The 27,628-nt window shown below is 40.7% G+C and overlaps 1 protein-coding gene across 3 annotated transcripts; it reads left to right on the forward strand.

Annotated features, from left to right (window-relative positions):
* Positions 1 to 800: 800 nt before the first annotated feature.
* On the forward strand, positions 801 to 27,521 carry tmod1 (tropomodulin 1; the record flags this gene model as incomplete). Of its 3 annotated transcripts, XM_080029329.1 has the most annotated exons (12): positions 801 to 1,073; positions 7,856 to 7,942; positions 8,417 to 8,553; positions 15,458 to 15,614; positions 17,119 to 17,235; positions 18,804 to 18,893; positions 21,031 to 21,161; positions 21,615 to 21,722; positions 21,935 to 22,078; positions 22,585 to 22,729; positions 23,667 to 23,766; positions 25,504 to 27,521. In XM_080029329.1, the coding sequence occupies exons 3-12, from the start codon at positions 8,434 to 8,436 to the stop codon at positions 25,520 to 25,522; spliced, it is 1,131 nt and encodes a 376-aa protein (XP_079885455.1). In that variant the 5' UTR covers positions 801 to 1,073; positions 7,856 to 7,942; positions 8,417 to 8,433. The 3 variants fall into 3 exon arrangements, with proteins under 3 accessions (XP_079885455.1, XP_079885457.1, XP_079885456.1); XM_080029331.1 differs by lacking the exon at positions 23,667 to 23,766; XM_080029330.1 differs by lacking the exon at positions 25,504 to 27,521 and having other exon boundaries at positions 23,667 to 23,770.
* Positions 27,522 to 27,628: the final 107 nt, after the last annotated feature.

Raw genomic sequence — 27,628 nt, forward strand, 5'->3', positions numbered from 1 at the left:
AACAGTGAATTAGCATGGTGACCTACCTGTAGGCCCTACTAAACGTCTTTTCAACAGGTCTTCCTTAAAACAAATAATAATAATTAATTTCACCCCTTGAACCTCAGAAACCAGCCCAAACTGTCAGAAGAAATATGCCAGATAGAATAGGCTACTTGTTTGTTTGCATAGTGCATACCATATAAAAAGGCCACCACTTAACATTGATATGGCAATTGTAGCAACAAAGAAGGCAACAGCCATTTAGCTTAGCTTATTTTAATTTAGCACAAAGAATGGACCAGGATGGTTGCCTGAAAACTGGTAACACATTACCATGCCAGCTGTTTCCCTATCATGTCATTCTTGGTGCTGAGCTAAGCTAAGTTAACATGCTGCTGTCTGTAACTTCATATCTAATGGAAAGGTAAGTAGGTCTATGAGAGCAATAGCCAACTAACTATGTGCAAGATATTTAACCCACCCGCCTGGGCTACTATTTAATCGATAATATGCCGAATTTGGAGTTTTTTGAAGGACTTAAACATGCCCTAATTGTGAAATTTGACCATTTTAACATCCTGTCAGTCTGTCATGACACGACCTGCTACCCTAACAAACGAACCCATCGCCAAAGTTACATTTTGAGTAGGCTGTAATGGTGAAACGTTACTCATTTATTATTAGCCCGAATGGATGAGAATCACTGTGTCCGATAATGGGCGCCACTTCGCTTAGTGACATCACTAGAGTGACAGGGCAGCCGTGTTGGGCTGGGAGGAGGAGGATCTCTGGCCAGAAGTTTACTTTGCCCTTTACGGTGGATGATAGTCAGCCTTCGCAAGCCTGCCGCGAGACGAACAGGGGGAGGAAACTGCGAGCGAACTGAAATCTGTTGAATTCAGGATTATCTGCGGGTCATGGACGCTTTCTTCTAGTGGATTTGTTTCCCTGTGGATTCCCGGGTTGTGCGCCGGCAGCAGAGCGGACAGCTCAGTGCGACTCCAGGCGGCTCTGGAGGAAACCATATCTGGTCAAAGTATTCGTTGCTGTCACCCAGCGGGACCGTCCGTCTATAAATAGCGCTGGAGGAGGTACGCAAATAAATGCAAAAAAAAAAAGTTATACAGCAGGACTGTTAAACAGGCAAATTAGTGAAGATCTCATGTCAAGGTTTAATTAATGTAGCCTACACTACAGGACATAACTTTAAAAATGACTTGAAGAAGATAAGTCTCCACTCTCCACGGGTTCATTCAAAATAAAAGGAATAGGCTACAGTATAGTTTGCAAATCTATTTTATAGGCCTATTTTCCCTGCTATTGGATAATGTTTTATTGGCTGTCGGTGGTTTCCCTCTTTAAGTAGCCTAATGGCATTCTGCAAGTCCCCACACCAAAGTCCTGCACAATTTGGGATTGTAACAGTCATTATCTTTATGTAGCTATGGGAATCCATGACACAATAGGCCTACATTAGTGAAACTGTCTATAACCAATTTAATGCCAGTGATCCAATTGGTGAATATATTACAGTAGGTAACTACTTCATAGGGTTCACCCATACCTCCTTATAACCCCTATATAGACTTGCAGTTAAATCAATTAGAAAATGCAAAACCACTTTGCGACCATTTTACTTCAGTCAACAAGTGCTGTGATATGAAACAGATTGGTGTCCAGCTCTTCTGTGACCTAATTACAGCATGTAAGAGTAAATAAAGCCAATTGCTGTTTCTCCTTTTACACTAACCATATTGCTGCACCAGTGTTTCAAAAGTCTAAAATGTTCATTAATGCGTTCATAATTAATCTCCTGTGGTAATGTGTCATATCTAGCTACCTTGATATTTCACTATGATTAGCAAAGAGGCAGGCAGGACACCCTGAGCTCTGCAGAATGCCCCCATGGCCCGACCTCAGCTCAAAGGCAGCAAGTGAGTTGCAATGCCTCTTGTATACACTTGACATACGACCCCATGCTGCTCCCCAAAGTGGAGACCAATGCAGCAGCCATCAGTGTTGACTTTAGTTCCCATCTTAAAGTTCTCTTTCTCTATTGTTATCTCAACTCCACATATAACTTAAAATAAATTGTAACAGATTAATGTAGAAAATATACATCCTGGAGTGCACTGAAGTGAATCTCTTTCTCTTTTTCAGATAAAGTCTGAAATATCATAATCCAAAAAAAATGTCTGTCTGTCACACGACCAAAACCTGTTTAATTCTAAGAAATGCAATTTTCGGAATATTCTGAATAGACACCATTTAAATTTGATAAAGCATTATTTCCTACAGCAGGAGATGAATAGCTTAAGTTTTAGTATGGTTGAGTTGGTTACACTTGTATCACTGTTATGGTTATTTGTGAATTACCTGAGGATTAAACATTATTTTTTGACCCATCGTCCACCTCCCAATTAAAAACCTAGAGGGATCTGGTGTTTGTAGCATTTAATATGTTTTTTATTTTACATCTGAATATCTAAAATTGTTGTTAAAGTACAAACAAATGTGCTGAGGATAGTGTTAGGCCGCCTAATTCAAGCTCCCTATGTTAACTGAGTTTTACACAAGCTTAGAGATGATGGCAATACAGTATATCATGGGCTTACCGAACTGAAGAAATCTTGTGAAAGTGAAATATTCGCTCGCCACCATGCCTACTGTAGGCATTCATGTTATTTTGACAGCATAAGCTGTTTGAAGATGTTCAGCAGGGTCCTTCGCTGAAGCATCTAGAGGTCCCCCGATGCGTAGTTGCAACGTTTTTCATGCACTGATTTATTTTGGCCACTCAGAGAGCATTTGTGAGTTTCACAGAGATTTATGTGTATTTCATGGCTGAAACAGCTTCTCTGGGGTTTATGTTTAAAAAACAAACTGAAAGATGTGTAAAGTAAAGTAGTCGCTGTTAAAGCATAACCATTGTGATAATTGTCCACACCACTAGCTAAAAAAATAAATAAATAAATATCAACTGACATTTCAATTGTTTCCATGAGACGTCAATATGAAGGTTTTGCACACCAACTTGTTTAACAATCCTTTGTCAGGGCTGCTATTCTTAGACTTTTGAGGGCAAAGGGCAATTCAAGTGCTGAGGGCTTTACAGGGTACATTCTGGCTCAGGTCATCTTTACTATGTGCCCAGTGAACATCCTTTAATGAAGCAGAAGCCTGTAGCAGTGTTATTTACAGGGACGGGTCTGTTTGATATCATGAGAGCAGGCCGGCCTCTTACAGAAGACCTGCCGCGTTATTTGGAGTTTAGCCCAGTTTTTCATCTTTGGTTTTGGAAACTTGTCTTGTCTTGGAGCTTAGAGAAAGCAGAACAAAAGAACGGCACGCTTGACCCTACCGTTTTAGGAGATTATCCAAAACACACTTGCAGGGATACTTAAAGGCCTACTTCACCGGTTTGAATATGAAGGTGTATTGAATTCTGAGATCCTATGTAGTATAAATGTGCAAAAAAAATTGAAATTGGTTCATCCTAGCCTGAGAAAAGGCAGAAAGAGTGTTTTTTTTAACCCTATATTTATCTTACTGTGACATCACAGTAAGATAAATATAGGGTTAAAAAAAAACCTTACTTTGTAAATATTACTGTGATTTCTCCTACTGTGACATCACAGTAATATTTACAAAGTAATTTTTTTTTAACCCTATATTTATCTTACTGTGATGTCACAGTAAGATTAATATAGGGTTAAAAAAAAAACTCTTTCTGCCTTTTCTCAGGCTAGGATGAACCAATTTAAATTTTTTTTGCACATTTATACTACATAGAATCTCAGAATTCAATACACCTTCATATTCAAACCGGTGAAGTAGGCCTTTAAGATCAAAAAGAAATGTCGCACATGAACACTGGCAGCTCAAAGGACAACACAAGAAAAAACTATTTACGGACAAGGTAATTGGTTCATCCGGGGTTGACTTTTCTACTTTTTTTGACAGTGATCCATGGCAGATGGGTCAGCTCTCAGGATATCATTCTAGGAGGAAATAGAGCGTTAGTTTGGACAGACAAAAAGAAAGGGGACCAGGTGAAAACATGTAGTGCAACTTTATGGCTTGTCTGCAGCTAGAATCACAAAATAATGTGTCCATATACTTTAGCTAATGCAGCATGTTGCACTTAAGCAACCTCTAGTTGAACAAGATTGAATGAATGTTTTTCTTTTTCTCTTGGTCGTCTATCCATCTGTTGATAACAGCTCATTTACATACAGTATCTCACAAAAGTGAGTACACCCCTCATATTTCTTCAAATATTTCATTATATCTTTCCATGGGACAACACTGAAGAAATTACACTTTGATATAATGTAAAGTAGTCAGTGTACAGCTTATATAACAGTGTAAATTTACTGTCGCCTCAAAATAACTCGACACACAACCATTAATGTCTAAACTGAAGGCAACAAAAGTGAGTACACCCCTAAGAAAAAAATTCCAAATTGGGCCCAAAGTGTCAATATTTTGTGTGGCCACCATTATTTTCCAGCACTACCTTAACCCTCTTGGGCATGGAGTTCACCAGAGCTTCACAGGTTCCCACTGGAATCCTCTTGCACTCATTCATGACAACATCACGGAGCTGGTCGATATTAGAGACCTTGCGCTCCTCCATCTCCCGTTTTAAGAACCCCCAAAGATGCTCGATAGGGTTTAGGTCTGGGGACATGCTTGGCCAGTCCATCACCTTTACCCTCAGCTTCTTTAGCAAGCCACTGGTCGTCTTGGAGGTGTGTTTGGGGTCGTTATCATGTTGCAATACTGCCCTGCAGCCCAGTTTAAGAAGGTTGAGTGCACGTTTTCAGCGTCATACCAAGAGGTTGGCTTTGGAAAATTGACGTATGAGTGCTGCCAGCATTGCTGCAGGGCTTGAAGGGGTGGGGGGTCAACCTGTCAGTGCTCAGACCATACGCCACACTCTGCATCATACTGGTCTGCATGGCTGTCGTCCGAGAAGGAAGCCTCTTCTAAAGATGATGCAAAATAAAGCCCACAAATAGTTTGCTGAAGACAAGCAGACTACGGACATGGATCACTGCAACCATGTCCTGTGGTCTGATGAGACCAAGATAAACTTATTTGGTTCAGATGGTGTTAAGAGTGTGTGGTAGCAACCAGGTGAGGAGTACAAAGACAAGTGTGTATTGCCTATAGTCAAGCATGGTGGTTGGAGTGTCATGGTCTGGGGCTGCATGAGTGCTGCCAGCACTGGGGAGCTACAGTTCATTGAATACCAACATGTACTGTGCCATACTGAAGCAGAGCATGATCCCCTCCCTTCGTAAACTGGGCCGCAGGGCAGTACTGCAACATGATAACGACCCCAAACACACCTCCTAACGACCACTGGCTTGCTAAAGAAGCTGAGGGTAAAGGTTATGGACTGGCCAAGCATGTCCCCAGACCTAAACCCTATTGAGCATCTTTGGGGCTTCTTAAAACAGGAGATGGAGGAGCGCAAGGTCTCCAGTATCCACCAGCTCCGTGATGTTGTCATGAATGAGGGGAAGAGGATTCCAGTGGCAACCTGTGAAGCTCTGGTGAACACCATACCCATGAGGGTTAAGGTAGTGCTGGAAAATAATGGTGGCCACACAAAATATTGACACTTTGGGCCCAATTTGGACATTTTAACTCAGGGGTGTACTCACTTTTGTAACCGGCAGTTTAGACATTAATGGCTGTGTGTCGAGTTATTTTGAGGGGACAGTAAATTTACACTGTTATATAAGCTGTACACACGCTACTTTACATTGTATCAAAGTGTCATTTATTCAGTGTTGTCCCATGAAAAGATATAATGAAATATTTGAAGAAATGTGAGGGGTGTACTCACTTTTGTGAGATACTGTAACTATGGTTGATCATTTTCAGTAAGGTACTTGATACCTTCAGTGACTTTATGTGTTTTAAAGCCTTTCTCCCCTGGTCAAACGCTTTTTTGTGACTTGTAAGGCTTGTGTTCCACTGTATCCCTTTTCAAAATGTATTCAATACCGCTGTCATATCACTTCATTAAATATAAAGCTACACTACTAGCTCACACTAAAACAGGAAACAGCAAGCCTGACTGAATGTAACAAAATCCAACACCAAACACCTCTCACTAATTAGCCTGTTGTATCTCGTTTGTGTAACCAATCTAAAAACCTAAGTGTAAATATAACATTTGGCCATTTTATGGCAAAGGACTATTTTTTGGCTGAGAGCAGTTGTCAACCAGCCCAGAAACAGTCTTGCATGTAATCCCTTTAGTTAGATTCTGTTTATTCTGTATTTCCCTGTTACCTGTCTTCAAATTGAGCTAAGCTAACTGACTAGCTTCAGCTTCATATTAGCCGTATCAGATGAGAGAGTGATGTTAATCTTCTCACTTAATTGCAAGAAAGTGAAAACATTTACAGATATTTCTAAATAGTCAAACTATTTTCTTTAAGACCAGCCACCCTAATCGGTCTCTGTCTTCAATCTTCTGTTAGCTAACACTTCCATGTGCCATTTAAATAGTAGAGGAATGGAAAAGGGAACATTTAATGTTCAGTGCGTCTCAAGCGAAAACAGCATCAAGTGCTTAAAATATGGCAGTTCGGAGTTCGGCAATTAGGAGCTACTAAAACCGCAAAATAGTTTGTACGATATGGAATAAAAAAAAGTAAAAAACAGTTTTAAACGAGATTCTCTTCCCCAGCTTTCCTTAGCTGCCCTCTCAATTACTTCAGGAAGAAATGGAGACGAGAAAATGAGAAGGAAAAAGAGCAGTGGAATATGATGCTTAAAGCCACTACGAGTAACATGGCACGTTGGCGTCCCCATTGGACAAAAGCGGTATAGTATTTTTACGACGCCCGCTGTCGCAAAGCTGTTTTCTAGCTCGTGCCAGGCGTGCGAGTGTGAACTGAGAAGGGCGTAATATAGTGCATGTCCGTGTGTTGAAAGTGTGAGGACTCTTTTCGGCTCCGTGAGAGTGGTTTTGACACCGCATCAACTAATGCCAGTCAGTGCTACACACACCTGTTTGCAATGAGTTGATGCAGCACCTAACTACTCTCTCTCTCACGGAGCTGAAAGATTACGTGTTCTCACAGAAAGCGAATGAACGAGAGACGGCAGTTAGCATGGATCACGATGAGGTAATGTGTTTGTGTTGTTGATGTAAATAATGACTATTTCAGATAATGGTTATCTGATGATGGTGAAGCAAAGCAAACTTTGTGTTAGTACCAACCGCTCATTCATTTAGGAGTACACACTGCAGTCTAGTTTCGCTCTCTTGAAATTGTATACACGTTGCTTGGCAAAGCCCTCGTCCAGCCCGTAGCCTATATCCTATATCCTGCCATCTATCACTCTCCCTTTTAGCTTTTCTTCATTGCATTCTCTTTTTTTTCTTTGATGGTTCAGCCCCGTTATCAGTCATTATGACGACAAATAACTGTCTCAAACAAGACTCCCGTTCCCCTTCCCTCACCTGGAGGGATAGGCTTCTCAAATCGCGTTGCAGCGCCACACTGAAATCTGCAACCAATACGGATATGTGACCATAGAGCCTGCAGAAGCGAACCGAAAATCGGACTGGGTGTGCGACCAGACCAAAAGCAGTAATAAAAACTATTTAAAAACGTCTTTTTTTGCACTGATGGTCTCGTTTGCTGTTAAAGGTAATTTATGATTATCAGAGGAAACATGAGGCTGTTTAAAAGATATTTAAATGTTACTCGTAGCCGCTTTAATGTATTTCACCTCACATGTCTTACCATTAAAGTCAACTTTGCTTCGCTCTCGTCCTTCAAACACAATGTCATTTCAATATTAATTGTATCATTGCTGTCTCTGCTTTTTCCATCCACAGATATACATTTTCTTTTCTTAAGGACCAGGGTCTTGCAGGCTCCTGATCTCCTACATTTTGTCTTTCTTGTTTTGACGGGTGATTGAGGTGAGGGGAAAATGTGTCCTTAAAATGTACTCTATGATATAATAATAATTATTCCATTTCAGTCAATAATGGGATATGCTGTATAATGTCATGTAATCCTCGTCAACAGCAAAATCCAACCAACACTTTTCCCTCGTTTCCACTGAGCGGTGTGGTTTGGAACAGCACGGTAATTCTAGATCTGGCTTGCGTTTCCACTGTCGACAGCACCCTTGCTTGGTAGGCGGGTTTTATGTTGGACAGCGATAGCAGCAGTCAGAGTGTTAACACTCAGGGTCAAAGTATACAGTCTACGGGTCAGACTCGTTGGACTATACAGCAGGACATAGTGTTGCCCGCTGATTAATTCAATGTAGAGGAAAACCGCCCACGATAAACAAAGAGCTGCGTGCCAACATGTTTCTCTAAACACAAGACTCTTCACTCTTGGTTATGTACAGTATGTCATGTTGAAGTGAATACGCTTGTTCCCAGGTGTTGTGCTGTCCACCATGTCGGTGTTGAAGGAGATGGAGAAGTACAGGGACATAGACGAGGATGACCTGCTGAGGAAACTGTCAGAGGAAGAGCTGCAGCGATTAGAGGATGAATTAGAGGAGCTGGATCCTGATGTAAGTTCACAGTGTGCGGAGGATTAATATGTCACTGTGTTGGAGTCAACAAGAGTTATGTGCTCATTCTGGCCTAACAAAGCTCCCACATTTCATTTACTGCAGTATCGCATGTCCTCATGGTTTCACCGGAGTCGCTGTTAGCTTCTTGTTTAAATGCCCTGGAACATGCTAATGCGTAAATGGCTGTAATGAAAGTAGTGTCCACAGTATTAGTAAAGTGACAGCTGATGGACTGTGTTTCAAAATGCCATGTAGACAGAACCAGCCAATCCAAAGTCTACTAACAGGCCTAAAGAGGATGTGTGAAATTTGTCCACCAGAGCAACAAAGCAACAGGTGAAATGTTGGATCTAAATGTGGACATTTTCCAAATTGTTGCTTGAATGTGTCTGGTCAAAATTGTAGCAGCAAAAACAACTAAAACTGGGTCAAAAAATTTGGTCAAATGAAGTGTTGTGTTGACAATCTGTTCGTTGTTGTACAGATTAATCAAGCGAAAAGGCTTTTGCTACTTGTCGTTGCTACTTTTCTCTGTTTTAAATCGTTGTTAATTGACTGCATTTACTTGCTGTTTGCGATTATGACGTATCTATTTATGAATTTGATGCATGCACCTCCAGCTTTGTACCCTCAGTAATGTATCATGGATTGAGGTGGTGACAGCAGCTGTTATAGCTTTCTGCTGAATGTCTAACTGCTCGTAAAGAGTGGATTCCCCTTCAGTGCCAGGGGGATGACTGGAAGGGTTTAATGTGGACAACTTGGGTGTGTGTGTGTGTGTGTGTGTGTGTGTGTGTGTGTGTGTGTGTGTGTGTGTGTGTGTGTGTGTGTGTGTGTGTGTGTGTGTGTGTGTGTGTGTGTGTGTGTGTGTGTGTGAGGGATACTGATGCCATGCAGAGTGACTGAAGGGACTCCATGACATTTAACAGAAGAAACAGTGAGAGGTGGTGCGTGTGTGCGTGCTCGCTTGTTTCCGCCTTTTGCACAACAGTTAAGTGCCCCTTGCTTTAAAATCACATAGAAACCTTTTCCAGCAAGGCCTCCCACATCAGTTACAGTAAGCTTAATCATGTTGGACCAAGATAAAAAAAAAAACACCATGTCTGCCAGCTGTACTATGATTTAGGAAGAAACATGTTTTGGTCAATCATCAAGAGAACATTTTGTCTTTCCATTACATTCATTCAGACAATGACACACTATAACTTGGACTGGTTCAAACTGTGTCTTGGACACCACAGTCTTATTATCACTGGCTGTAACTTGAACTCAGACAGATATTTGGATGTGCTTTTTTGCATCTTTCAGCTCACTGTTTTTTTTACGGTTTGCATTGCAGCTTCACTCTTGGTTCCCTCTTAAAAGTCACATATTATGCTAAATGCACTTTTTAAATGTGTTCTAACATATCCATGGGTCCACGGTGTGCCTAGAGACTGCCAAAATATAAAAAAAAATAACAATCTCTCCTTTTCTCACTCTCCCCCTTTCTGAAACCCCCACCCCTCCCCCCAATATACTCCAGTCAGAATTCTTGCCGACTATTACGTCACAGTCGGCACAGCCACATCCCCATATTTTCTTTATATGTCCATGCTTCCCCCCCAGAAACGTCCACCGTGCACTAGTCTATGATAACCCCACCCCCCCATTTCTTATTGGTCCACGGCCCGAGATCCGATGGAAAATTTTCCGAGTGACAGCCATTTTGTTTTCCCCGCTAAGCGACAAGATGCCCTTAGTACAGCCTGAATGTTACATACACCAACACAGAATGCTTTTGCTCATACTCCACTAATTTATCTTAACCACAGCAGTCTATTAATGCCTCGTTTTTAATAACACAACGGATAGGAAGCTACCTGTGCTTTTTTTTAAACAGTGAAACTAAAATAATAGTTTTTATTGGTCGTTTTGCTTGACTGGTGTATAGCTATTAGCTTTGGGACAAGCAACCAGCTTTTGCTCATACGCTGTTTATATTCCCCACAGCAGTCTGAAAATGACTCGTTTTTAACATGACAAAGGATGGGAAGATATTCCTGTAGAAATCACACTTTGAAGCTACTGTTTTCACTGGTTTAAATCGTCTGAGTCTTATTTTTAGCGTTAGCGCCCATGTAGCTTCGGTTGTAGCACCAAGTTTTGCTCCTAATACACTAACTTAGCTTTCCCCTTGCAGTCTAATAATGCCTCGTTTTTAATAACACAACGGATAGGAAGCTACCTGTGCTTTTTTTTAAACAGTGAAACTAAAATAATAGTTTTTATTGGTAGTTTTGCTTGACTGGTGTATAGCTATTAGCTTTGGGACAAGCAACCAGCTTTTGCTCATACGCTGTTTATATTCCCCACAGCAGTCTGAAAATGACTCGTTTTTAACATGACAAAGGATGGGAAGATATTCCTGTAGAAATCACACTTTGAAGCTACTGTTTTCACTGGTTTAAATCGTCTGAGTCTTATTTTTAGCGTTAGTGCCCATGTAGCTTCGGTTGTAGCACCAAGTTTTGCTCCTAATACACTAACTTAGCTTTCCCCTTGCTGTCTAATAATGCCTCGTTTTTAATAACACAACGGATAGGAAGCTACCTGTGCTTTTTTTTAAACGGTGAAACTAAAATAATAGTTTTTATTGGTAGTTTTGCCTGACTGGTGTATAGCTATTAGCTTTGGGACAAGCAACCAGCTATGGCTTAGCTCCGGGTAAACACTGTGTTCGCAGTCACGCAGTGTCTCTCTAGTATCGCGAGAGCACGGCAGAGACGGTGGGAGAGCCCCATGGACATATAAAGAAAGCCCGGCAGAGAGGTGGGAGGGGCCAGCCAGATCACACAAATATAGGTCATCCTGAGACCAGAGGACAATCAGGGTATAGAGGCTTGCTACAATAAATGATCTGAACGGGTTTTTCAGCAAACATCTAAAAAAATAAGTATTAGGGACTACTTAGACCAGGGGTGTCCAAACTACGGCCCGCGGGCCAACTGCGGCCCGCTTTTTATTGGCCCGCGGCCGATTTCAAAAATATAATGTAATATGGCCCTTTGAAAAAAAAAAAACATTTTTTTTTTTTTTTTTTTTTTTTTTTGCAGCTATTAGTTAACTCACTAGTGCAGGGGTGTCAAACACTGATTGATTGGCCCGTGGCACATTTTAAAAATATAATGTAATATGGCGCTTTTAATTTTTAAATAATTTAAATGCACTCATTATATTACTGAGAAATATGTCCCATAAAATAAAAAGAGCAACAAGCCCATCCCAGAGGACCCTGAATAATATTTTATTTTAAATTAATATTATTATGGAAAATCTGTGTGTCCTTCTCCAATATCTTCTAATTCATCTGACACAGTGTCTCCATTTTTTTTTTTTCATACAAAATTCTTCAGATTTAGCCTCTTAATTTCCCTCTCAAAGTGCACCAGATTCATGCATTTCACTTTAAAAACTTAAAAAAATCTCCCGGGGGGGCATACCCCCGGAACCCCCCTAGGAGGGTCGGGACCTCGGCTGGATACTATTTTCAACCTGCTGGACATTGGACGCAAAGGCAGAAAACACTGGGTGTATCATTGGCATATAAACAAGAGGGGAAATGTGTCTGTTTAATGTGCAAGGAAAGTGTTGCCGTGAAGAAGGATTACAATTTACGAAGACACTATGAAACTAAACATCAGAGCAGCTACATGTCCTGATAAATGTGTTATTTTTGCAAAGTGGCCCGGCCCTTCGTAGATTTTTCTGTATGTGGCCCTCAGTGAAAAAAGTTTGGACACCCCTGACTTAGACCATATAAAATTGACAGCAAAGTGCATAATATGTGAGCTTTAACTTTTTGACAGCAGCAGCAGGCAGCCATTTTCAGCAAAATATCTGGCCAACAGACAAAGTTGGTGACTAGCTAGTGGAGCATTTAGCAGATACAGAGCCAGACTTGAGTCAAGAGTTGATGGAGGCCAAACCAAGTAAATATAGGGCTTACATCAACTCTTTAAGGCGTTAATATGTCAATATGTGTACGGCTTGTTTCTGCTGCTCCCAAGTAGCTATATACATACATCCTTCATTGCAGGTTTTTAAAAGGGAAAATGTTTCTTGTCGCTTTTTTTCCCCACTCACTAACATATTTAAGTTAGACACCCAGCATTCTTTTGATAGAGGCATGTACTGTACATGTTACGTACACATGCTGCTGAGAGAGAGAAAGAGAGAGAGAGAGAGAGAGGGAGAGACCAAATTAACTAGAGGGGTTGGTAGAATGACAAAGAAAAAGCCCAGAGGAAAGTACCATTAAATGGGACAAGAGAGAGAGAGACAGACTCATGATGGTAAAAATAACACGGTGGGACTAGGAGTGTGCCTGTTATCTACAGCTGTAAAGAACGTGTGACATAAAAAGTTTGGCAGCAGTGGTGTGATATAGCCTACTCCGTCGCTGTACTATAAAAAGTCACGTTGATAATATATGGAGCATTACTGAAAACTACTGAACTGGTTCAAACCAAACAATCACATAAATGTGGTCTGACAGGATCATTTGTTTGGTGTGTTTTTGAAAATAGTTTGCTCCTTTGGGGAGATATTGTCCTTTCAAAAGCTTATAGAGGGACTTGAGGCAGAGCAATTAGGCTGGGAGGCAAAGAGAGACTGAGTTGTGAAGAGAGAGAGAGAGTGCTGAGGGGACGGATAAGATATGAAGCTATAAGTAGCACTTGTAAGAGCTTGGAATTGAATTTTGCTTTAGGTTGAAAATAACATGGTGAGCAACAAAGCTCTGGGAAATGTCTTGGTCTTGTTTAGGGCTGGAGTAGAGATAACTACTGATATAGTTCCGTTAAGATTGTACCACCATCTCATTTAGCTTTAATACCATAATACCTGTCCTGTATTTGTGTTGTCTCTCCTACCATATTAGCATTGTGCATCATTTGAATGTATTGTAAATAGAGCTGCAAAGGGGTGTAAAGTTTCTGGTAAATTTCCAGAAACTTTTGATCAAGTTTTAATTATTTTATGAACAATCAATAATTTCACTGAACAACAAAAAGATGAATGTTGAGTGAAATATTACTCATCTGTCTGACCCCCCCCCCCCCCCCCACCCCCATGTAATGGAGGAATGCACACTGCATGTAGGGGGCATAACGTGTGCAACGTGCCAGGTACTTGCATGAAATCTGGTAAATTTTTTGCTAAAATATTTTTTCGCCAACTATATTTAAAATGACTGTTCAAGCCTCTGTAAATCTGGTCTAATAAAAATCAATATATGATATCAAGTCGGGCTCTTAATGAGCTTTAAAAAAATCAGATTTAAATTAAATGTTCATAAATATTATAAAACGTAGTTGAAAAAACTGCTTTTTACAGTCTAGAACGTTTGCCAGGACTGAAATAACATAGTTAGGAGGATTTAGTGCAGTGGTGTCAAACATACGGCCCGCGGGCCGGATCCGGCCCGCGAGATGATTTAATCTGGCCCGTGACTTGTAGAGCACACATTTATGAGCATTTCAAAAAAAAAAGTAAGTCTCTAGCCCATTCCTGTGAGGAGATATGAATTTTTAAAGAAATAACCAAAATGCTCACTCCAGCCGCTAGGGGGCAGCCAAAATTTAAAAAAGCACATTTTAGCAACATGGGAAATGGTAAATGGCAATCTTGCTTCACCGCTATTAATGTTTCCTCCAGTGCTTTATGGCAAAGTAAAACCCAAAAAAAACTGAACAATTAATGTACTAGCAAGCGCGATGTGTCCGCGGCTCTGCACGCGCGAAACGAGCAGGAGCATGCTAGTGTAGGCCTACAAGATTTGTTTCCTAATTTTCCATGCTGCTTTATTTTTATGTTTTAAATTGGGAAAAACGAATTCCAAAACAACCAATAACCTCTGTATTTAAAAATAAATCAAAACAGTAGAAGTTGCACTTTTATTTAATTTAATTTTGTACTGTCTGCATGTTTGCACAAAATGTGTCCCTGTACATATAGTAAACAAAATTGGACAACTGTAACGTCAGTGCCTGTTGTATTTGTGTATTCAAATAAACAGTTGTTTATTTCATTAGTGCGTATATTGGCATCTTTGAGCAAAATACCCCCAAAATTTTTGCTGCGGCGCTATGCGCCGCACCTCCTATTCCCATGGCCAGCAGCAACCTTTACTAAGACATTTCCTGGGGGGTACAGAGATCCCTTGTGATCCATGATAATGTAGGTTACAAATGTAGGCTGAGTGATAAAGCATATTACTGAAAAACAAAGCTAGAGATTTGGAGTTGACATGTACGTTATTTTGCCATTATTTTACTGGTCCGGCCCACTTGAGATCAGAGAGGCTGTATGTGGCCCTCGAACCAAAATGAGTTTGACACCCCTGATTTAGTGCATTTGGGTTTCCAGGGCCTTAAAAGCATAAATTTAGTAAATTCCCGTATATTCCTGTGTATTCCCCAAATTCCCATAAATTCCCATGGAAAGTTTCCAACTTTGAAAATTCCCGGAACTTTGCAACCCTAATTGTAAATGAATACCTGCAAAATCTCTGCGAAGTGAAAGCATTCTTCCATTGAGGTTCGTGCAAGGTTTCTTTTGAGGGCATCTTTAAATGTTAATTATTCCGAATAAGAGGTTAAAGATTTACTCTGACAAAGAAAAGTCTCTTCTATTGAAGTCACCACAAACCATATATAATCAAAAATCGCTCAGGATTTGTTCCCTTCCCCTGAGTGGAGCGCTGCTTGCTCTGTACTGATGTTGCAAGGTACTTATCTACTATGATAAGAACAAAGGAGTGAGAAATATTCACAAAAAAGGTGATTCCCCACCACCCCCCTCCACCCCCCAAGCCCAGTGCCAATTTGTTTATTGTCTGTAAATTCTCATCCTTGTCTAGAATGCATTGTTGCCAGCTGGGATGCGACAGAAAGACCAGACAAAGAAAGCTCCAACAGGAAACTTTGAGAGGGACAACCTACTGGCCCATCTGGAGAAACAGGCCAAAGAGCATCCTGAACAAGAAGACCTGGTGCCCTTTACAGGGGAAAAGAGAGGTACATTGGAAATGGATGAATAATGGATCTGTGTAAACGCCAGAGAAGATTCAGATTTACAATCAAATTCATCCAATCATAAACTAAGCCACAAACCTTCACATATAGATCAGGAATCCCTTATATCTGGGGTCTGTCATTGAAATCTCAGGTTTCCATGAATGACCAGCCCTCACCAAGCCTTGTGAGGCCCAATAGCAAGTCAGCACCAGTCTAGTGTGGACACTAGGTGTCTGATGAACGGTGAGAGATACCAGACATCTCTATGTGAAACTCTAGACGCTCTGCCTGCTGCTACATTCATCATGATCTTCCTTTGCTGGTGCTGTTGCTTTAGTGCACTTGTGTGCTTCAGACACAGTTCATTTCAAGTGAATGAGTAACAGTTTACATTCAAGGTACCATGATAGAGCAAGGCATTTAACATCCAGTTCTTTTAGTGGAACACACAGTTACCCGGGAGGCACAGCATGTTTCTGCACCCTGTTCAAAGCTATACTGTATGACATCACCCCACTTTTGCTCAGCCCCCGCTCCCACTGATGTGAAGTTTACTACAGTTGTCTCCATAGCCAGCAGGCTTGAAACAGGTTGCTTTACTTTAACAGTGTGCTTAACGATGTGATAGGATACAGCGCTTTGATTGGGAGCGTGAGAGGAAACAGGTAAAAATGGCAGCTCGGCGCTGCCACCAACATATCGCCACTACGCTGCCAGCAGCCAGTGTTTATGTAAAGGTCAAAAAAATTCTCTGGCTGAAACCGGAGGAGCTGACCACACACACACACATACACTCACACACATAGACATAACAGCTTTCAGCAGAGACACAAATCTCTGGGACAGTCAGTCATAGTGACGACAGCTTGTGGTTGTGACGAAGGGCTACTTACCTTCAGCTGTTACGTAAGAAAGCTGGTTTGGAAAACTGGACATGGTCATAGATTTGTGTGATAGATAAACATTTACTGTATATATGTTATTGTATATACAGTACTAGATTCCAGTTTGAGTTCTAAGTCGGAACAAGTATATGGTCTTCCTTGTCTCTGTATTTTAATTTGTTTTACTGAATAAGTATTTATCTGCTGCTTATATAAAGGTGAAAGGTTATTATGGCACAGATTTTAGTTTTTGGTTATCTAGGCTTTTTAGGTTTTTGTTGTTAATATAGCCGAGCGGCCGTTTCAGGGCCCTTGTATCGTGATGCAAGCTGACTCACCGTCACAGTTTACTGGAACACTTAAATAGAGCAGAGCTATCTTTAATGTTATTGGTAACACCTGTGCGTTTCCTTCCCAAGATTAGCCAATATGTCTTCTGTGAAGGCCATTTGGAAGTTTGTAGAAAAACAGTACAGTGAAAACACCTGTAAAATCTCTTGCAAATACATTGCAATTCAAGCAAAGTGTTACTAGCGAAGGGTAGGTGATGCTAGTAAAATCATAGTAATAGTACTTGTAGTTCATTGTATTTGTAGAAAATATCTGCTCTCACGTCATAGGGAAAGCCTTTGTGCCTAAAAAGATGGTGGACCCCATTATGGAGAATGTGACTCTCGAGCCGGAGCTGGAAGAAGCCCTGGCCAGCGCTTCTGATGCTGAGCTCTGTGATATCGCAGGTAAACACAGCCACGCAACACTCACAACTCCTCACAGTCACACATGCTTTATGCATAAGGCTGGTTGTTTTTTTTTCCAATTCCTCACCAAATGTACATAACGTTTTTCCTTTTTAAGAAGTGGATTGTGTTCCTGTGTCAAAAAGTTCTTCTAGTCCTACTTTAAGAAAACACTACTTTGGATTTCTAAATGCTTTAAAAATGAAAATAAAAATCAAACAGAAACAGGCACACACACACACTCACACACACACACACACATACACACACACACACAGACACACACACACACACACACACACACACACACACACACACACACACACACACACACACACACACACACACACACACACACACACACACACACACACACACACACACACACAGCAAATGACTGATGATAGACTGGATCTGATCTGTCAAATGTCCTATATTCCAGTTGTTTTTATACTTCATCTTCATCTCTCACTAAAACACCACCATGCTCTCAACCCTCCTTCATTCATTTACTTTTCCTTAATACAAATCTTCTCCATTTCCTCTAGCGCTCCTCTCACCTTTCCTCCACCCCTTTCCTTTCATCCCTCCATCTCCTCCACTTCCTCCATCACTGCTGGATATCTTAGTGTGCTAGCTGTTCTCCACCCAGGGTATCTGTAGACTGCACGCAGTGTTTGCATGGAAGCATTCTGTCCCCTGTCATGTCCGTGCCCTCAGCTTGTGTTAAGGCGACAGTTAGTAAAACGCTGCAGCTGTACTCAGTGACACATTCAGACTGCTAGATGTCAGCACCGCCCATGCATTACGATTCTTCATTTAATATATGGCAAATGTCTTGTACTGTTTCAGATATATTGATGCATGTTCAAACTTGAATGATTTTAAACATCATATGAATAGTTAAGGAAATATAATACAACTCCTTTGGGGACATGTTTGAACCGTGTTAAGAACTATTTTGATTATCAAACAATGCTGCTGCCGAGAGCAGATGATGAAAATGCAAGAAATATTTTTGGAGCACAAGTCCCAGGAGAAAAGGAAGGCCTCCTAGGTAGCCTTTGTTCCCTAACTGTTTATGTCTTAGCAAACCGTCATAACTCTCGATCTTTCTGACAAAACAAATGAGGCTATAATTCTCTCCTTATCGTTTCTATTATGTATGTCTAAAAAGACATTCTATATCTCAGATTCACTTCCGCCAGGACTCAAGTAAGAGTCTTCTACACTTTATAGTAACGATGCAGCAGGTGGGGATCACGTCCAACTGAAAGGTTAGGACCTCAGCTGCACGAACCAAAGCCAGTACATGTTAAACTAATGTACAGCCTGCACATGACCGTGTAAGGTTTGACTTGCGACTGTTGATGTGCTGTCTGTATAAGCATGTAACTGGACAATCATTAAATCAATTGACTCTTTTGTGAGCATTCCTCTCTCTCTCTCTCTCTCTCTCTCTCTCTCTCTCTCTCTCTCTCTCTTTCTCTCTCCTAATCTCTGTCTGTTTCTTCCTGTGACCCTCTTGGTTCCCTCTATCCTAATTCAGTCTTCTTCCTGTCTTCCAGCCATCCTGGGTATGCACACCCTGATGAGTAACCAGCAGTACTATGAAGCCCTGGCCAGCAGCACCATTGTCAACAAGCAAGGCCTCAACAGTACGCACACGCTCGCACACATGTACATGCATTTATGCAACTGAGACACCAGCAAGTCGCCTGACCGTTCTTCACTTGGTTCAATCACAGATACATTTGGTTCACAGGGGATTACAAGAAAGTAAAGTAAAAGTTTCAGGAAAAGTATGCAGATCTTTCAACTACTTAAAAGAAAATATCACGTCATTCAAGAAAAATGTTGAAGCAAGCCAACTTGGACTGGAATCAAGTGAAATGATCTCATGATGGCAGAATGCTGGTATATTTTACTGAATATGAAAGGCAATATATGCATGCACAAATATAGTTATACAAAAAATAAAGTGCTCAATCAATAATTGTATATAGACACTCATACATGATGATTCATCTGTTTATACTCTTATCTTGCACTGCACAGTGTAAATTATGGTATTCAGATATGACCTTCACCCCCCCAACACACACACACACACACACACACACACACACACACACACACACACACACACACACACACACACACACACACACACACACACACACACACACACACACACACAGACTTTCTCAAATTCACACACATGTTCACACACAATGAGCCAATGTTTATCTTGCATGGTGGCTCATCCTATACAATCTCGCCCAGCTCTAAACAGAGTCAGAACAAAGAGCATCTCACTTTCAAATATGACCGGCTCTCAGAAACAGAGCCAGCTAAAAACGTCTGATTCTCCTGCTGGAATTGGAAGTAGCTTTGTTTTCACATGACACACATTTGCCTTAACAATGTATTATTATTGTTTAAGCACTATTTCACACTGAGACACTTGAGATATGTATTTCCAAAGCAAAACAGCAAGCCTTTCATATCATACTGCACTTTTGAAGTGAAATCTATAATTGGATGTAAATTGGATAATTTAGCTAAATTTTCTTACTCTCTAATAGGTTCCATACACTCTCTAATAGAAGCCATACATACTGACCAAAACATTGGTCCAAGCTGATTTTATAACTTAAAGAGATCCTATTATACTACTTTTCTGGTCTTCATTTCTTGTTAAAAACTGCTATAGAGCAACCTGACACGAATCACATCACAAAAAACTATGTAGATTTTCGGGACACTCTTCCTGCTACCCTAGCGAGCACAGCAGTCTCTCTCTACACACTGCTTTGAGCTTCTCCGCCCCCCCCCCCCCCCCCCCCCCCCCCCCCGCCTGCTGCAAACCCCACTCCGTTGTGATTGGTTACCTTCCTTCCAGCGGCGGGACATTTTCAGGAAGGTGGGGGCATGCAGCCAGAGCTTGTCTGAGCGGCAGCATTACCATACATGGAAACATGACAGAAACGACCCGAGCGTGACAGAAACAATCCGGAAATTTGAACGAGTTCGGCTTGACCGGCTGCCATAGTGTTTAGTGTTCTGCATAGCCACCCCAGACGGTCAGCAGGGAATACGTCGAAATGCATGTACGTAACTATTTGATACTCTAGTATGGTTAAACATGACTATAAATCATTATAACAACGTTTATAGGTCATAAAAGTCGAAAAGTATCATAGGTCCTTTTTAACAAACTTCCAGTTTTTCTTTTCATTTCACCGCTGAGCGAGATGGAAATTAAGAGAAATTAGTTCAGTAATCCATCACTCTTGCTGCTCTGGGAGTGAAAGATACAAAATACTTGTGAGGCAAAATAGCTCCATGTGCAGATTAATTGACACGTCTGAGCGGCATTCCACGCGAATTCTCCATTTTAACTGTGATGTATTACAGACATTAAGAACTTTTATTTCAACAGCTTCTTCAAACTTCTGAACCAGCAGAGATCATCAGGAGACATATTCAAGGCTGATCACCGACTTTGAGAAATTGTTCATGGACAGTATAGAATGCTTTGCTTTGTTTTGTTTTGGCAAACCTGTGTAGGGAGACGTTTTTTTCAGAGCCTCAATCAAAAGTCCAAGCACTGCCATTTACCGTTTACAATGAAGTTGATTTAGGAATAGCCAGTCGACCTCTAAATGAAGACTTTCACCAAGTGTGGAAAGGCCACACACATGTTTAAATGAGTGTTGTTCCCACAGTTAATATAATAGTTTAATCCACAGTCTCCTGCTTTACATGAGAGTATGTTCCTTAAATATGTAGGTGTGATCCAGTGCACCCAGTATAAAGCAGTCCCCGATGAAGAGCCCAACGCCACTGACGTAGAAGACACACTGTTGAGAATGAAAAGGAACGACCCTGACCTGGTAGAGGTCAACCTCAACAACATCAGGGTGAGTGTGTGCGTGTGTTGTATAAAACAAATGTTCCTCAATTTCTTATAGTCATAATAAGAGTATTTTTTAGCACTTCTGATAAACTAATCTTTGCTGCACAAAAAAATGATATTGTGTTTATATACAAGCCAAAGGAATAACTTTGGCGCACAAAATGTAGTGATTGCATTTTTATTCTGCACAATTAATTTTAAACATTAGCTTTTGAACCAATTTTAATCAAATAATGCAATGAAATTCCTTTTAAGGGCATGAATGATTTTCTTGGGAAAAACGTCCTTTTTCTGTTGTACTAGTGTTGTTTCACGATCAAAATGAGGTAATATTTCTATTCAGAGATGCAATGCAGATACGTTCTCAGAAATGACTTTCCTGGATCTGACAATAAATAATGAACGGAGCATGTAACATTTACTGAGCTGTAATGCTTTGGCCTTTTTCTGTACCCAGAACATCCCCATCAAGACTCTGAAGGCCTACGCTGATGCTCTGATAGAGAACTCTGTGGTGGAGAGGTTTACTCTTGTAGGAACCAGGAGCAACGACCCTGTTGCATTCGTAAGTCATGACTGTAACATTTAACACAATCTAACACCGTTATTTCCTATGTTGCTCCGAAACCCAGGTTAAAACACTATTTCATTAAATGGCTTGGATTAGATTGACCGCTCTGTGGGTCACACTGTTCGCTGAATGCGGCCAACAAATGAAATAAGGCGCTAACGGATGCAAAGTGATGAGCACAGCTGTGTCTGTTTGTTTTCCTTCAGGCCCTGGCAGAGATGTTGAAGGTGAACACGACGCTGAAGAGCCTGAACGTTGAGTCCAACTTCATCACAGGGGCTGGAATCATCTCCCTCATAGAGTCACTGCAGAATAACACCACACTACAGGAGCTCAAGATAGACAATCAGGTAACAGCTGGCATGGAGCGTGTGTGTGTGTGTGTGTGTGTGTGTGTGCGTGCGTGTGTGTGTGTGTGTCAGTTACTGTACACAGAGCATCTTTGCCACTTCAGTCTAATGCCCGCTGATTACGCGGTGATGTGTCATCCTGCATAGTTGTTCATCTTTGACTCACTGCTGGCTCCTGTCGAGTTATCATAGACTATTTTTTTTGTGTCTCCCTTTTATTTTACTCCATTAACTGAATGATTCATTTATTGTAATGAATTGAAAAAACTACCCCCTGCCATTTTATCATCTGTTGCCATGGAGATCATCACCGTAACTTTTTTTTTCCTATTTTCTTTTTTTATCTAGCCTATTTCATCTAACGTTTCGGTCTTGCTCCCACAATTCACCTTTTGTTATCGTCTTCTAAATAATCTGTACATCTATTCCTGCATCTCCTCCTCCATCCTTCCCCTCCCTCTCTCTCTCTCTCTCTCTCTCTCTCTCTCTCTTTCTTCAAACCCCAGAGCCAGCCGTTAGGCAACAAGGTGGAGATGGAGATAGCCAGCATGCTGGAGAAAAACACTACACTTTTGAAGTTTGGATATCATTTCACCCAGCAGGGACCGCGCCTCCGAGGCTCCAATGCTATGATGAACAACAATGACCTGGGTGGGTTATACACACATGCACATATACACACACACACACACACACACACACACACACATGCATTTTGAAAGGAGAAATGTAATAGGTAACTTAACAAAATTCATTAAGTGGACCTAAACTGATAACATTTCTCACATATTATATTTGATGACTTATTCCCCTTACAGTGCAGTGCTGTGGTTAGTTATGTTCATACTCAGTCTTTCAGGAGTATTGCATTTGGCAGTGTTGGCTGTGGTGTGCGTCAGCGCTGACACTTTATCTTCACTATATCTCTTTGGACTCTACTTTAATCAGACTCCAATAGAAGACTCAGAGTGACATCATCGGCCGGTAACTCAGTATTATGGCCGGAAGGGCCCAGCCAATCAAAATAGCGGCTTCCTAAGTTGTGACATAAGCACTAAGAAAAGAGTTTGTGCTTGAGAGTGAAAACAAAATGAAGCTGGTGGAAGAAATGGTTATTGCTAAACACATGCACACAGTATAAGGGTCTTGTCTTTGCTGATTTTTTCTTTCTTTATTGTTTTCCATGTTTCCATGTGTTTCATGCTGAAAAGAAATCTGTTGTTTAACACACAGCCTAGACTATGTAAACTAAGGGTATGTAATCAACGTAGCTAGCAACATGCCTGTTAACAGAGCCTAGGCTGTGTATTAACACTGGATTATTCTATTCTGCGCACACAAATTATGGACAGGTAGTGGATTGTGAGGAGATTTTCACAGTTTTTGACAAAAGGTGTTTTTGAAGATAAGCATTCTCCAGAACCCCTGACTACACTTTTACGTTTGTGTCTAACTCTGTTAGCTCTTGAAGCTAACCTGAAAACCAGTTTTAAAAGCTGTGGTATCAAACCACCTAAAGTTATGTGTATGTGTGATAATCTTGTCATAACTCTTTCCTCCCCTTGCCAACCCCCGTCATCCTTTTAAGCCCGGGTCGTCAGGTCAGAGTCGGACGGCTCCTTCACACTCACTCTGTCTGTCCCCGAGCTGGAGATGGCCTTCGGGAAAAAGTTCAAGTGCAAGACTAAGTAAAAGAAAAGAAAAAAGTTTGACAACTACTCAGCCTTGCCTTTCTTCTGCCAAACCTCACCTGGTTATTTTCCAGAGTGCTGTAAAAGCGCTGCCACCAGCTGTCGTAATCCTCTCTGAGAGTTTCTCTTGCTTTGCACAGCACCTATCATCACCTTTCTTCTTTTCCTGCGATCCGATTCGCGAAGACCACTCACAGCGTCTTCCAAAAGTTGCTGTTGTGGCTCTCCAGTCCAGAGTATATGTATATACATACAGTATATATGATATATATATTTGAAATATAATATTTCCCAAAGGAGCGTACAATGCTCGACCCAACGAGAAAAGAAAATGGACAAAATGAAGTCTGGACGTTTGGGTTACAGGGAAACTTGACTGTGAAGCATAATAAAGTGAGACTTACTGTATATAACCCGCAGATAAGATTTGTTTGCACTCTTTTCAACTCTTAAACACACTGATACAATTACTCACTGGACAACAGCAACCACTACATTCCTCTTGTTTCTCTGTCTTTCAAAATGGGATTGGAAATGATGAAACTTTCCCCATCTTTTGCTTGCTTTAGTAGTTTTGAGGAGTATCATCTTCTTTGGTTGTTCTGTAAAGCTACAGAATACATTCATGGTCTTCGTCTTTTGATTTCTGCAATCCTTTCCCTGGATTAAATCGCTGTTATAGTTTATTCTTTGGTCACTTTGTTTATGATCCCTCTTGGCTTTTTTTTTTTTTTTTTTTTTTTTTTTTTTACTAATTTGATAATTTTTCCTGCTGTTTCCACTGTTCCTGCACTGTCTGGCAGCATTTTAGCCTCTTCTGCTCAGCCTCTTTTCTCCTCTTGTCATTCAAACACTGCTCTCATCTCAAGCTGGATTGCTGTCCTGGAATTGTGGGACACCTCCCCTGGGGACCCTAAACCTCATTTGAAGTCTGTTTGCCAATACTATATGCACCACTAAATCACAGTTAAAACTGAAAGGATAAGGGGCTTCAAGGGCAAGTGAACATCAATCTCTGCTTACAGGTGTTCAAAATGTGGTGTTACTTGATTGAGCGTCATGTCTGGCACTGTGGAGTTACAAAAAAGTGAGCTGATCAGACTTATGTAACCTCCTCATATTTGCTTAAAGGCCCAATATGTCACAAAATGACATAACCAATGATATATTGTTGAGTTGTGTGATTGTGAGCCCCTAGCGGCGTAACATTCCATTTTGTGTGTTCAAGGCTTTGAGGCTCTGGGCTACATTAGCTGTTACTAGCATGATGCATCTGAATCTCCCAGCGAACTGTCAATTATTTGAATTGTGGGTAATGTAGGCATCAAATAAAAAAGACAATATCGCTTGTTCTACTGCATAAATTTCCATTTCTCCTCCAGAAGCCCGACAATGTTATAGTAGTGAAATGATAAATCAGTGGAAACCGCTTTTAGGGCGACAACCACAAGTTACAATCTGGTCAGTAGGGGCCACACCTAATTTTTGTCTCTAACATTGATCTTAATCAGTCCTGCTCTTATCTGCTTTCAGTCACCTCTCTTTTCTTTGCTCATGTGAAGCAAATAGTACATGCTAACATTGCTCTGCTTTGGCTACATTTGTTGATGATGATGATGCTGAATTTGCTTCTTCTTAAATTATTCTCTTCTCGTTTTCCTTCCTTCTCATCCTTTCTCCTCTCTTGTTTTCTTTATCTGTCGTTCTTTCTTTCCACCTCCTCTCCATCCACAGTAAGAAAGAGAAGGCTTGAGGGGGGACCCATCTTCCCCAAGTGTCGGACGAATGTGTAGAAACCAGGGCAACCCTCAACACCTTCGCTCCCCACTTCGACCCCTACCGTCTTTCCAAAATCGTCTTGTAACTCAATTCAGACTCCGATGGCCTTCCCAGACGACCATGCCCACCACGTCAGGTTTTAATGTTTGGGTTTTGGAGCAAATCTCTGAGCTCTTTCTACTTTCCAGACTATTTTGTTAGTAGATACTAAAGGATTCCATGGGATTAATCAGCAGTGTGCTTCTGAGCTGTCATTGCATGCAAAAAGGTGAGATTGTACACTCATTTTGTGTGTTCTGAAGTTTGCATTTTAACTTAACCGGGGATGGCAAATTTGCTTTTATTTTAGCTCTTTGTGCGAATTGATCAGACAGGGCTTACTTTGTCACCATGAATCCTTTATTATATTTAATAGTGTCTAGATTATTTTAAACATGGGGCTGGAGGGCTGGTTTTGTATAGGGCCCTTTGAAACGTGACTGGGCACTTTTCGAAATCCCTGTTTTTATTGAATGAGTGAATTAATCCTAACTATTATAATTATTATGATGATGCTGTAAATGAGTTGTGCTATCATTACTGTTGTTCCCAAGAGTTTCTGATGTAGCTCTATGGTCCATACAAGGTATTTACTACCATTTTTACACCAAAGCCAAAATCGATTTGAGTGTGATAGACTTAAAAAAAGAGGAAAAGAAAAGAAAATAGTATAATACTGTATTTTGAATTGATCGTGAAATGTATATGCTGTAACCTATTTGGTCTAAACAGTATTTAAGTAACTAACTGTCCTCAGACATTAAGCTATACAGATTCTTCAGTGATGGGCAGACAGATTCATAAACCTGGCTACTGTGAGATGTGTCGCTATATACAGAATATATTTATTTGTGACAGACCTGGGAAAGAGTCAGAAGCCATTCAAATACTTGACCTAACTTGAATCTGTAAGTGAAAATGTACATTCTATTTACACTTTACATCCTGGCCCTACAGAGCATTCCTGCCAGCTGGGAATGGCAGCTGCCAATTCAAGATGTATTCCCTGACATTAGATACTGACATATTTGAATGGAACTTCAGTTACACTTTCAGCCAGGTCAGGTTTGTTGATTGTTAGTGTTTGTTTATTTTTTATTTAATGGAGTGGTTTAACATGAAATGGTTGGTACCATTGACTTACTCCTTTTTACAGGTTTCACATTAAACACCTCAACCCAGGTTTGGAGTATTTCAGTAATGAATGGTATACACCGATTTATAAACTGTCTTTACCAGCTGCCAGATTACACAGATCCATTTGAATTCAATCAAACAAATATTTTCTCACTATGAGCAGATTTTACAAAAGGCTTGTCAGCTGTGACAGATCTTAAATCAACTGCTGGACTTCTGAAATATGGTATCGCACTCTGACTGTCTGGAGAAATATGCTTGTGTCCTTGTTACCAACTCCCAACTACATGCTGGTAATGATGATATTTGTCAGCACAACTAAAATCAGACAGCAAAATGAGAAATAAAAAACAAGGGTTAGCTGCTATCTTACTAGGAACTAGAGCTAATATGGAGCTGTCTGAAAAAATAAAACGGCTCCAGTAAAAATCAGCGGAAGTGGTCTGGTTTGATCTTAGGAGAAGATAATGGCTAAACTGTCATTATTGGACTCTGAGGTTAAACTGACCCCACTGTGCAATCCATGTTTCCTCTACGTCAGCTATACCTGACACTGACACTCAAGAGATAAAAACAGCTTGTTCCAGTGTCAGATAAAGCATTTCATGTTATTTAATCAGTTTGTTACGTTCTCATCAGTGCTGCGAGTGTTGTTGAACAAATGGTGATTATGGATGTAAACATTTGTAAGACAATAAGTCGTTGCACGCTGGAGGTTAATGGGGACGAGAACTCCCACCACTCAGTCTTTGTGTGTCCGGTTGTGATATTTTAGTGCTCGACTGTGTTTTGTTAGATAGTTCACTTTTTTTTCTTCTGTTTTTTGATTTTGTTTTGTTTATGAAATAAAATAAAGCTTGAAAATAACATTTACAAAATGTCTCTTCTGCTGATATGTAATGTG

Source organism: Ammodytes marinus (genome assembly GCF_949987685.1).
Source record: "Ammodytes marinus genome assembly, chromosome: 6".
Classification (NCBI taxonomy): Eukaryota; Metazoa; Chordata; class Actinopteri; order Uranoscopiformes; family Ammodytidae; genus Ammodytes; species Ammodytes marinus.